The sequence below is a fragment of the Ochotona princeps genome, chromosome 1 (assembly GCF_030435755.1).
Source record: "Ochotona princeps isolate mOchPri1 chromosome 1, mOchPri1.hap1, whole genome shotgun sequence".
NCBI lineage: Eukaryota > Metazoa > Chordata > Mammalia > Lagomorpha > Ochotonidae > Ochotona > Ochotona princeps.
In genome coordinates, this window is record NC_080832.1 from 103,672,240 (window position 1) to 103,685,073 (window position 12,834).

General features: G+C 37.7%; 1 protein-coding gene across 1 annotated transcript in view; it reads left to right on the plus strand.

Moving 5' to 3' along the window:
• The window catches only part of SUPT3H (SPT3 homolog, SAGA and STAGA complex component), a 385,298-nt gene that overhangs the window by 291,969 nt on the left and 80,495 nt on the right, over window positions 1-12,834 (plus strand). The window contains exons 8-9 of the mRNA XM_058662338.1: window positions 6,030-6,142; window positions 6,889-6,996. Of these exons, the coding sequence (XP_058518321.1) occupies window positions 6,030-6,142; window positions 6,889-6,996 (221 nt within the window). The remainder of the gene's footprint in view (window positions 1-6,029; window positions 6,143-6,888; window positions 6,997-12,834) is intronic.

Here is a 12,834-nt window from a genome sequence, read left to right on the forward strand (position 1 = left end):
TTCTTGGAAGAGATTTGGTTATTTATAAAAGTATTTGTTTATATGATTCCCATCGGTACTTCATTATGAAACCTTGGAGGGAGAATGTTTTATATGACCAAACTCTGGGAATGCTAATCCAAGTATGGGTCAGCAAATTCAGAAAATATTGCTCAGAGTGTTGAGTTCTCTTTATTATTCTCTTTTTGGTAAATTATCAGGACATAGAAATTGTCATCCTGCTACTATATGTGTCTTCTTAAGCATTTAGTCACAGCAGCCACTGGCATTGCTGGAGCATTTTAGAATAAATGAGTTAATAGGCTAAGTGTGGGCTGTAGCATCAGGACAACGGCCAATCCACCAGTCTTGTAACTGAATAAATCTAATAGCCCTTTCCCTTAAAATCTGTTATAATCTGGGCCCGGCAGCGTGGCCTAGCGGCTAAAGTCCTCACCTTGAAAGCCCATATGGGCGCCGGTTCTAATCCCGGCAGCTCCACTTCCCATCCAGCTCGCTGCTTGTAGCCTGGGAAAGCCAATGCCCAATGCATTGGGACACTGCACCCACGTGGGAGACCCAGAAGAGGTTCCAGGTTCCCTGCACCCGTGTGGGAGACCCGGAAGAGGTTCCAGGTTCCCGGCTTTGGATCGGCGCGCATCGGCCCGTTGCGGCTCACTTGGGGAGTGAATCATTGGACGGAAGATCTTCCTCTCTGTCTCTCCTCCTCTGTGTATATCTGGCTGTAATAAAATTAATAACTCTTTTAAAAAAAATCTGTTATAATCTGATGGTAATGTTGATTCTCAAAATTATCTTAACTGCAATTTTCCTGATAGCTTATCTTCTAATCCTTTCCTTTCAAACTTTTATTTTTATACATGGGTTTTGTAAACAACTAATAACTAGGATGATCTTTTTAATAAAGCAGAGAGAGGCTGGCTTTGTAGTCTGACAAGTGAAGCTGCTGCTTTCATCATATTGCTTCCTGTGTTGGAATGCTAGTTTGAGTCTGCTGCTTCTTTTCCCTTCCAGCTCCCTGCTAATGGGCCTGGGGAGGCAGCAGATGATGACTAAATACTTGTTTTCCTGTAACCTATGTCAGAAACCCGTGGTTCTTGGCTTTGCCCTGGCCTAGCAATAGCTGTTGTGGGCATTTGGGAAACGAACTGAGATCTTTCTCTTTCTCTGTCATGCTGCCTTTCAAATAAATAAATCTTTATAAATCAGAATCTGTCTCAATTGAAAAATTCCAATTATGTGCATTTAATTGTGAATACATTTGAAATAGCATATGCTGTTTCTGTGTTTTACATCTACTGAGTATTTAGAATTCATTTTTTTCTGCCTTTTCTGTATTCTACTGTATTGATTGGACTTTATTCACCCAATTTTCTTCTTCTGGTTTGTTTATCCTGTATTTTATGTTTACTATTTCAGTTGCTATCTTTAATTTTTTTAAATATATGCTCTTGACTTAAAATGTTTAAGTCAAATGTTCTTGGCTTGGTGTTTTTTTCTTACGCTCTGAGAGTCCTTGAAGTACTTACTTTATTTAAAATAACTTCATTATACATCTATAGTTAAATGATTATTTTGTTGGATAGGAACTTGTAGAATGATGGTTATTTCTTAAAACATGATTTCATTGAGTTTTAGTTTCTGTCATTGATGTAAGTTTGCTGTTACTCTGTTAGATTTGTATATTTACTGAGGGAAGACTTTGTTCTCCTAAGGGAATGGAAATAATGCCTAGAGGCTCTTTGTTAGGTAAGAAAATGAACAGACTGACAATCAGTAGCTGCCTAATATGTACAGAAGAATAGTAAAGAACCACTGTGGAAATTCCAGGGAAAATCATGCCTTCTGAGGAATGCTATTTTCACTTAATTTAAAGAATCATGATTTTGAAAGGCTGAATCGTTGTGGAATAATTTCTTGGGGCCTGGCTCTAAGATACAGCAGGTAAAGTAGGCATTCCATATGGACACTGGTTGAGTCCAGGTGCCTGCACTTCCAGTCCAGCTACCTGTTAATGTACCTGGGAAAGAAGAGGAAATGGCCCAAGGACTTGAGCTCCTGTACCCATGTGGGAGACCCAGAGAAAGTTCCTGGCTCCTGGCTTCAGATGGCTTCAGCCCTGGCTATTGAAGCCGTTTGTGGGGAGTGAATCCACAAATGAAAGATCTGACTCCCTCTCTAACTCTCTTTTAAATAAATAAATAAATTGGGTGAGGGAGAGATTTTTTTTTCTTTTTGAGTGCAATGAGTGGGACAGGCTTTTGGTACAGTTGCTAAGACACTAGTGGAGATACCCATAACCTGTATCAGAATGCCTAGATTCAAGTCGCAGCCTTGCTTCCAACTCCAACTCTTGCTAACTCAAGGAGGCAGCAGATAATGTTTCAAACACTTGATTCCCTGCCATCTGCAAGGGGAAACTGGGTTGCACTCCAGGTTTCTGGCATAGCCCCAACTATTATGGGTATTTGAGGAGTGAACCATTGGATAGAAGTTCTTTCTGTGTTAAATTAGAGAGAGAAAAAAAAGAGAGAGAGAGAGACTGATGAGAGGGATGGGGTGGAAATCATGAAATAAGAGAATGGAATATTACAGGAAGCCTAAATTTTATTAGTAATCCTTGACAAGAAAGATAGGAGGGGTGTGAAAATAAAAAGTTTCCATATTAAATCATTATATGAATTGTTTTATGTCAAGTTCAGAAGGAAAACTCAGATGGTATCAGGAAGCTGATCAAGATGGAAACTTCAGGTCATTGTTAAGGATTCTATTTAAATTGTTAGTCAATTTCCAGATTGTCCTTTCTCCTGATATGTTGGAGAAGAGAAAAGTTGAAGGAACTCATTCATTCCAAGATTGTCTTACCTAGTGATGAAAGCAAACCATCCTGCTAGGGGTGGCTGTGTCTTTCCTACTGGAACCAATAGGTCCTTGAACAATGATCTTTGAAGCAGTCCTTTTTCAGGGTACAAAGAGGAAATTAGGTCAGAAAATCATGTTAGTAGAATAGCAAAAGCAAAAGATTTATGCACCCTATACACATCTTTAATAATGCATAGAATTTGGACCTTTTGTTTTATTAAAGTGAGTTGTTTTTTTCACTGATACATGCATTTCTTCTAGAAATATTTCTTGTGAGTTTGCTAATGTCAGCCTGGGGTTGCCAGTGGTGAAGCATTCTTGGGGCTTATGTGCTAGTGAGGAGGCTGCAAATTCTATTGATCATTTAGCTATATCTGACTGTATTCTAACAACATTTTTCCTCAATTTAAAATATACTGTTTTAAGCACAATCACCAAATCAGTGTTTCTTTTTTCCGAGTGATCTGACAGAGGTATTCTATAGATGTTCAGTAAGTGTTTGTGAGCTATTGCAGCTTTCTGGTTAGATGGAATGTTGCATGCTAGAGAGTATTTGGAAGACTGGTTACTTTAGGGTAATAGCTTTGAGGGGAATTATCGTAATTCTGCCATATTTGACAGTTTTGAGTATGTGCTTTGATAGCAGGACTTGCATCTTCTCTGATTTATGTAGAAGGAAACTCTTCTGTATGTAAAATGCATGGAAGATTCTATCTATAAGGAATAAAATATCATGCTTTGAATTACTATTAAGTGTTTTACAAGACTTATGGGACCAGATTAATCTAAATAATCAGTGGGTTTTTGAAGGTTTTTTACCGATTATATGAAATCTTCATTAGTAATCTTTTCCTTCTAGCTTATTTAAATTAGAAATGTGTAGTGAACCCTGTGCTTAGCACTGTGGGAGTTTAGGATAATTAACTGAAGATTCCATATGTGCATGTTACGTAGGAGATGCATGGTACTTTTAGGTACACAGAGAAGTGTAAGGTATAGTCTTCCCCCACAAAGAACTTACATTGCGGCTTGAGAAATTATAAAAAGACCAGGGCCAGGCACGCTAGACTAGGAGCTAAAGTCCTTGCCTTGCATGTGCCTGGATCCCATATGGGCACCACTTCCCATCCAGCTCACTGCTTGTGGCCTGGGAAAGCAGTCAAGGATAGCGCAAAGCCTTGAGAGACCTGGAAGAGGCTCCTGGCTTCTGGCTTCAGATCGGCGCAGCTCCGGCCATTGCAACCGCTTGGGGAGTGAATCAGCAGATGGAAGATCTTCCTCTCTGTCTCTCTCCCTCTCTGTAAATATCTGACTTTCAAATAACAATAAAATAGATCTTCAAAAAAGAAAAGAATTTATAAATAGACCTGAATTGATGTGTAATGATACAATAAATGGCTATCACAGAGAAGTAAACTTTTGACTTGAGTGGTCAAGATTCACACAGTGAAGAAGAGTGATCAGAAAACATTCATGGAAAGAAAGGAGCAAGAGTGAAACAGAGAGGATTACAGTCAAGGCTAGGTGGGAAATTATATGGCAGTAATATGAAGCTGCATTTGAAAGTCAGGCTTAAGAATGAGCCTATCTTCTTTCTTTCTCTCTCTCTCTCTTCCTTTTTTTTAAGGCTCCCTTAGTTTGAAAGGCAAAGCAAAAGGAAGGGAGAGAGACACACATGGAGAGCTTCCATCTGCTGAGTCATTCCCCAGGTGGCTGCTGCAGCAAGAGCTGGGCTAGGACAAAGCCGGAAGTAAGGAACCCCAGGTGATTTTCCACATGGGTGGCAGTAGCCCTGGTACTTACTTGGGCTACCTTCTGCTGTGTTCTCAAGCACATCAGCAGAAAACTGGTTGGGAAACAGCTGGAAATTTAACCCACAGTATGATATGGGATGCCAATGTTAAAAGCAATGGCTTAACCTTATGTGCCACAAGGCTGGCCCCAGAATGTGGACATCTTTGCACTCAAAAACATACAACCACGGGTTTAGATCAGACCAGATGTTAGTTTATTTAATTCAGAATTCACAACTTTTGAGACTGAAGTATTAAAAATGCAATTTCTGTGTGTTCTATCACAAATTCTCTCTGAGGGGGTTTTCTTTTCACAAGAATAAATTAGGTTAAATCAAGCAAGCAGAGTCCTGTGTGGTAACCTAGTAGCTACATCTTTGCCTTGTGTGCAACAGGATCCCATATGGGTGCTGGGGAGCACTTTCAGCTCCCTGCTTGTGGCCTGGGAAAATAGTCAAGGATGGCCCAAAGCCTTGGGACCCTACACCCATGTGGGAGACCCAGAAGAAGCTCCTGGCTCCTGGCTTCAGATAGCTCTGATGGGCTGTTACAGCCACTTGGGGAGTGAACCACTAGATAGAATATCTTTCTCTGTATCTCTCCTTCTCTCTGTATATCTAACTTTCTAAATAAATCTTTAAAAAAAATCAAACGAGCAGCTCTTCTTCCTGTCCTTGTAACATAAAGTTACAGCCAGGAGGACCTTATTGTGAAACTGTGGGAAGTGTAAACAGCAGCCGTTCAGTATACTATGTCATAGAGCGCAGATGACAAAGAATCTGAAAGCACAAGACGTTTCTTGAGTGCAGCTATTTTGTTGCTTTGTAACAGAGTTAAAACTTAGGTTTCTTGTGGTTACATTATTAAAATTTAAAAACAATGCCTCTTATTCATTATTCAATGCATTTGCATAATTAATGTATAATTACTTTTATGTATAATTTTAGCTTGGCAATAGTTATATACAGTATTAAGCATCTTAAAAACTAATTTTATTGGGCCCGGCAGTGTGGCCTAGCGGCTAAAGTCCTCACCTTGAACACACCGGGATCCCATATGGGCGCCGGTTCTAATCCCGGCAGCTCCACTTCCCATCCAGCTCCCTGTTTGTGGCCTGGAAAAGCAGTTGAGGACGGCCCAATGCATTGGGACCCTGCACCCGCGTGGGAGACCCGGAAGAGGTTCCAGGTTCCCCGCATCGGATCGGCGCGCACCGGCCCGTTGCGGCTTACTTGGGGAGTGAATCATTGGACGGAAGATCTTCCTCTCTGTCTCTTCTCCTCTGTGTATATGTGGCTGTAATAAAATGAGTAAATCTTTAAAAAAAAAAACTAATTTTATTTTATTTAATTAATTTATTTATTTTTTGGCTAGCCAAAAAAACTTCTAAATTTCGAGACTGGTTGGACTGCAGCAGTATGGAAATCAAACCAACTATTGTCGCTATGGAACTTTTAGCATATTTAGCGTATGAAACTGTGGCACAGGTAAGAACATGAAACTCTCCTGTCAGGCTCCTAAGAATAATTTTTCCTTATTTCTATCTGTGATCAGTCCTTGTACCGACTGCACTGTACCAGGAATGAAACTGGCCATGAGTTGTCTTCTCTGACAGTTCATGTCATTTTTTTATATTAATTTAGTTCTTTGGATCCTCAGCTCTTGTGGCTGTTAGGTAAAACAAATGTTTTCTTGTAACTTTATGATAAGGAATGCCTGCATACTTTTTCTTGACGTTGAACTCTTAGGTCCACATCTGCCTCATTTAGATGTTATTTTTAAGATTTGAAAAATTGCTTTCCAGGTATATGAGATCTCCCAAGTGATTAGCAAATCTGAGTCCAGAATCTCTGCCTTCTAACAGAGTTTCTGGAAGTGTGGTCTTTAGACCACAGCATCAGCATTTCCTTGGTTTTTGTTTAAAATGCAAATTCCTAATGAGTTAGAATCTCTGGGCATACAGCCCAGAAATCTGTATTTTAAAGTACTTCCCTAGTGATTCTGAAATAAATTTAAGAACCACTCCTCTAGCAAATCAGAATATACCATTTGTATTCACAGGTAAGTCACTTCTCCAGCCAATGGCAGTATATTCTTACATAGATGATATAGTTGTAAGCAGACAGTATTGTCAGTATTTGGAATGTATTACTTTGAAGTTTACCTTTGCAATGATATTCATGATTATTTCCAGCTGTATGACTTCCCTCTCACTACTCTGATCTTCTTCTAGTTAGTGGATTTGGCTCTGCTCGTGAGACAGGACATGGTAACCAAAGCAGGGGACCCCTTTAGCCATGCCATTTCTGCAACCTTCATTCAGTATCACAACTCTGCTGAGGTAAGAATCAAATTGTTTGTCCTGAACGCATCCATGGTCTTTTCATGTATCTGTTATTTCATTAGTGGTTCTTGACAAATAGTAACCTTTAGTGAAAAATTCAACATTCAAATACTTGAGCACCTACTATGAGCCAGGCCCTGATAATCAAGTGACACAACAAATTGTTCCAATTTTTCTTTGCTTCATTTAGCTTTCTAATCTCTTCAGAAATTAGAGAGGGATAATTCTAGAGGTTGTCCCTTTTCCATGAGTGATGAATATCTATTTTAGGTAATTCGATAATGATACAAAAAGTTAATTCTTGGTGCCCCAAAAGATGAGATATTAGAAGTTACAGAATAGTTCCTGACATTTATTCATAACTTTCTGTCTCACCTGTTAATCCATATCCAAACAAAATTTAAAGTAGCATTTATCTTCATTTATGGATTAACCCTATCATGTGAAAATCATCTTTCTTATCTGATTGATACTGCTGGCATACCCAGCTGTAAACTCTTCTTGCCAATTTTAAGACCTTCTATAAAAGCTGTATACCACTTCAAATATACTGAATATGTTCTGTAAGTAGTATGTGTCTAAAAACCAAAAATATAACATAGTATGCTGGATACATTTGCTGGCAAAAAACAACAACTTCATGCAATTCATTGTAATCACCATAGTAAAGGGAGCAATGTTAGGCTAATATCCACATGCATAACTGTGAAGCAAGTCAGGTTGGTTATAATGTGTAAAGTAACACTGACTGAGCACTGTTTTATATCCATGCCTTAATTACAAATATCTACTCCCTGTTAATTCCTGCAGGTCAAATCTGAATAGTCTCTAAGAAGTAGTAATAATCCTTTTTTAGGTTACATACCCCCTTTGATAATCTAATGAAAACTGCAAAACCTTTCTGTGTAAACACATTTGCAAATTTTGCGTATCATCTCAGGCTGTGGATCCCAGGTTAAATATCTCTGCTCTGTGATACTTAGAAGCTACACATGCACACAGACATGTGTGTGTGTGTGTATACACCTGCATAACTTTTGCCTTTTCCAGACAAAAAATCAGCTTAATATCCTGGTATACCCCCTTAGAAGATCATATTGGCTTGGAGTTGAAGTAGGGATTAAAGCGTTTATGCTCATTAAAAATCCATCTTTTCCCCTTGGGAAAGGTCATACATCATTATCAGCCGACATACTTTAAAAGTTTCTAAAGCTTACTTAGTTGATCAAACACTATTTGTTTTCTTTTTGTTACAAACACAAATTGTGATGTCAAAGAACACCATTTAAAATATCTTTGATGCATGTTCACATTATGAATATGTGCGTAAGTATGCTTTCCATTAACATCAGACAGATTTGTTGTAACATTTCTAATTGAGGAAATTTACTGTGAACATAACAAGCCTAGTTTTCCCTTAACATTGAAGTGATTGCTTGCATGACTAGGAAAACGTTTTATTTCCCTCCACCTCCACCCTTTCTTGGTTCTCCAGGGTGGCCAAGCTGCCCTGGGCGTTTGCTCAGCAACCACAGCTGCTGTTCTCAGCTTACCCAGCAGTTGAGAAAAATGTCCTGTTTGCTGATTTCCTGGGCTCTCTGGGAGGTGGGAGCATGAATGTAGGAGAGCATCCTGACAAAATATGTTAGTACAAGCCTCATGCCTTTTCCTGGCCTGGCAGACACCTTTCCTCCTCTAAGCTAGTAGTCAAAGAGGCCACCTTCTCTGCCCTTTGTTACCTGACAAAATATAAGAGAATGATAGGGAAGGAATCTTGCATCAGTGTTATAGTCCAGCAACCAACATCAAGGACCTGAACATTGAGGACTATGCCACAGAGGGATTCTGAAGACTGATGTGATATATGTTCAAAGAGACATAACAAACAAGCCAGCAACTCAAGATGGTGTATATTCATTTTCAAATGAGTAACCCAGACAATATAGACGACTGAAAAGCAAAAACCAAGAAAACTTTAGTTTACAGTCACAGGCTATGGAGAGAAGGCTGAATGTTGAAGAAAAGTCCCCCATGTGGAAATTACTTTCAGGCTGCAGACACAGCAGAAATACAGTTGTACAAGAAAAAAACAAAACAAAACAAAAAAACCCCTCAACTAAATTCCTCAAGCAAAGCTTTCTTTGACACTAGAGAATTAAGGCACAACTTGTACAGGGTGTTGGACTACTAGCGTCAAGAGACACGTGAAGGTTTCTTGGCTGAAGAGTGATTCATTCAAGCGGATGTTTTAAGAAGATCCAAATAGTGATGCTATGTACAGTAAATTGGAGTGAAGGAGCCTAAAAGCGTGTCTCATAATAACTGGCTGCAGGAACTTGGGGTGTTTGACTAGAAGAGAAAAAGTTCTAAAAATAACAGTTTTCAAATATTTAAAGTGCTTCCATATGAAATACAGAACAGACTTACAGTCATGGCCAGAGAAACCAGATAAGAGAGATAGGAGGAAGGAATTAGATGTGGGAAAGGTGGTGGGATCTCCAGTGCAAGGGTTTGAGTGAGCTTCTGAGTAGATACTGGTCACAAACACAAAATACCTGAAACGCATTCAGTTTGTGGAAAAAGTTTTAAGATTCCTTTTGAGACATATAAACTTGAAATTCTAGCAGAACTTTAGGTAGGAATGTAGATATCTCAGAAATGTTCAAAGCTGTAAGTGAACAGCTATGATTTTATATAAAAGTAAACATACCAAAATTAACATTTAAAACCTGGAAGGACAAGGCAAGGACATCATTTCTCTAGAATAGATAATGGTAATTTTTTTATGTTTGTAAGCTGTGAATAATACTACCTTCATGAAATGGTGAAGAAAATCTTATCTTGATGGTAGTTGTGGACACTTTATTTGAAAACTATATCTCTTTAGGCAAGTGTCTTATTTTAAGTGCTGTCTGCTGGACTCGGTTATACCCAAGCAGGGTTAGGCAGGGGGAGATTTGTTATATTTAATTTTCTGCTACAGAGTGGGGAAGGATCCATTTTGGTTTTTTCAGAGATATAAAGAATGTACTGTTTTGTTTTCACTGCCCAGTAGCATTCAACAATTCTCAATGACTTCTACTTAAATTTCTTATTACAAGAGGGTTTTTTTTTAAAGATTTTTATTTTTATTTCAAAGGTAGATTTACGAAAAGAGGAGAAGATACAGAGAGAATTTTTCATGCTCTGGTTCATTTCCCAAATAACCACAAAGGCCAGAGCTGGCCCAGTCCAAAGCCAGGAGCCATAGCCTTCTTCTGGATTTCCCACATGGGTACAGTGGCCCAAGGCTTTAGGCCATCTTTCACTGCTTTCCTAGGTACATTGGCAGGGAGTTGGATAGAAAGTAGAACAGTGAGAACTTAAACCGGCACCCTTATAGGATGCTGGCACTGAAGGCAGAAGCTTAATGTACTATGTTTTGTCCTTCTTGCCAGCCCCTCTAGTCACACTTTTTAAACAGCTTTCTTCTATATAAAAAGGGTAATGATTTTCTAATGTTTTTTTATGAAGTTTTTCATGCATAGAGAAGTTAAAAGGATTACAGAATGAGCATCCTGTAGCTATCATGTAGATTCTACACTTAATGTTTTACTGTGGATACTGTATAGTTGTGTGTTTATTGTGTTAATGGTTATTCCATATATCCATCCCTTTACACACATAGTCCCAATGCTTGTTTTCTCTGAAACATTGCTGAGCACCCTTTCATTCCTAAACACTTCATTGTATCTACCTTATGGTTTTTTAAGGTGAAATTAATTTACCTGAACCACTTGACTCAGGTGGACTATTTAATGTGTTTTAACAAATATAAAATTTTTTGAAAGCTCTATTAGGATATCAAACACTATCATCCTTTCAAAAAGTTCATCTATACTCCCTGTCCAGCAGTTCCTGCCACCAACTCTGGAAAGGCAACCCGTGCTGAGCTTTTTTCCTTTTTCCTTTTTTTTTTTTTTTTTTTTAATTAAGAGGCTAGTTTATTCTGCTGTGTTCTAGAATGTCAGGTAAAAAGAATATGGTATGTATTCATTTCTCGGAATTCTCTTTTAGTTGGAAGGTTTTTGAAATGTATAGTTTCAATAGAATTTATTTTCTTTATTGCTGAGCAATATCCCACTGTGTGAATATATTCATTTATTCATTCTCATGTTGGCAGCTTTTGAGATCTTTATAAATAAACGTTCTTGTGAAAATTCTTGTAGAAGTTTTTGAGCACAGATATTTTGGTTTATTTTCAGTTGATACTTAATGATGTTGCTGGCAGTGATAGGCATGTGTTTTGTTTTTAGAGAAGCTACCAGACTTTTCTTTACCATTATACTTTTACTGTCCATATCTGAGTTTCAGTTACTTCACATCCTCATCAACATTTTGTTTTGTCATTGTTTTGACTTTTAGCCATTCTCATGCATGTCTAATGCTAACTCAATCCAATTTTTTGTTTCATTTATGTTTATTGCCTTAACATACTTTAGCTGTAAAGTATTTAGTTATTCCAAAATCATGGTAATATTCTTTTGTGTTTTCTTTTAGAAGCTTTGTAACCTTACTATTTGTTCTGCTAATCTGGTCCCATTAACTTTTACTAGGTGAATTGAGGCTAAATTCAGCATTTCACATACAGATATCTGAATATTCCATCTGTTTGTTCAAAAGAATTTTTTCTTTGCATTGAAAATGTATGGGAAATGGAATCAAGAGATGAAATTTAATTTACTATAAACACTTGAAAACTGTGTATAAGGGGGTTTTTTTGATGGTATATAGTTCTCATGCACTTTGTGAAGTACTCTTTTGTCCACGTGACTTTATATCTGGAATTTCATTTGTATCTCACTGTGTTGTCAATTCTTTTGCTAGTGTCATCCTGTCTTGATTACTGTAACATTGCAATAGATCTGAAAGTTAAGTAATTTGAGTACTCAAACATATTTGTTTTTCAGAATTCATGTGAATATGTTTTTTTCATTTCTAATTCTATGTATGTTTTGAATCAGATTTTTAGTTTCTGCCAAAAAAAGTGTGGAATTTTTGGAAGGGATTGGATTAAATGTTCATATCAGCTTTGGATACAAACATCTTCATGATAACAATTATTACAATCCATGAACATGGAATATATATTTTGAGTTAATTAACATTTTAACAGTTTCTATTGGTCTCTTCATGTATCTCTTTGCATCCTTTTTCCCCCTGGGAATGTGCTAAAGACTACAACATATATCCGTACATTTTCAGTGTACTTGAAGTTGCTTCTTTTCCATGAAGTGTATGACTTTTGTGGTTTTATTAATTCGTCTGCCTCACTTCTGTCTTTTATGATGTAATTGTCATATTATATCTAACATAGTTATAGCTCTTAAGCAGTCAAATATGCTTCGATAAAACTAGAAATGTCCAATAAGGGCCTATTTCCTGGTTCACATGCAGTCGTCGTTTGACCCTAATCTTACATTGCAAAAAAGGTAAAAGGCCTCTGTTAGATCACTTCTATGATGCCACTAACACTATCATGAGGGTTTCATTCCCATGCTTTAATCATCTCCTTAAGGTCCCGTGTCCAAATACTATCACCTTGGCGGTTAAGATTTCAACATATATGTGTTTTGAGGGGTATATACAAATTCAGGCCGTAGCAACTTCCTGCTTTACTTTTCTCAAATCTTAATGGATTACTGTGCCAAAAATTCTGAAAGATTTTCTGTACCAAACTCCAAACTTATTTGGGAATGTAAAGGGAAAATATTACATTTTTTCACTATGGAAAAAAAGAAATGGAAAACAAATCCAATTAACAAAAAAAGGAGTATATTTAGGAGGTACCAGACG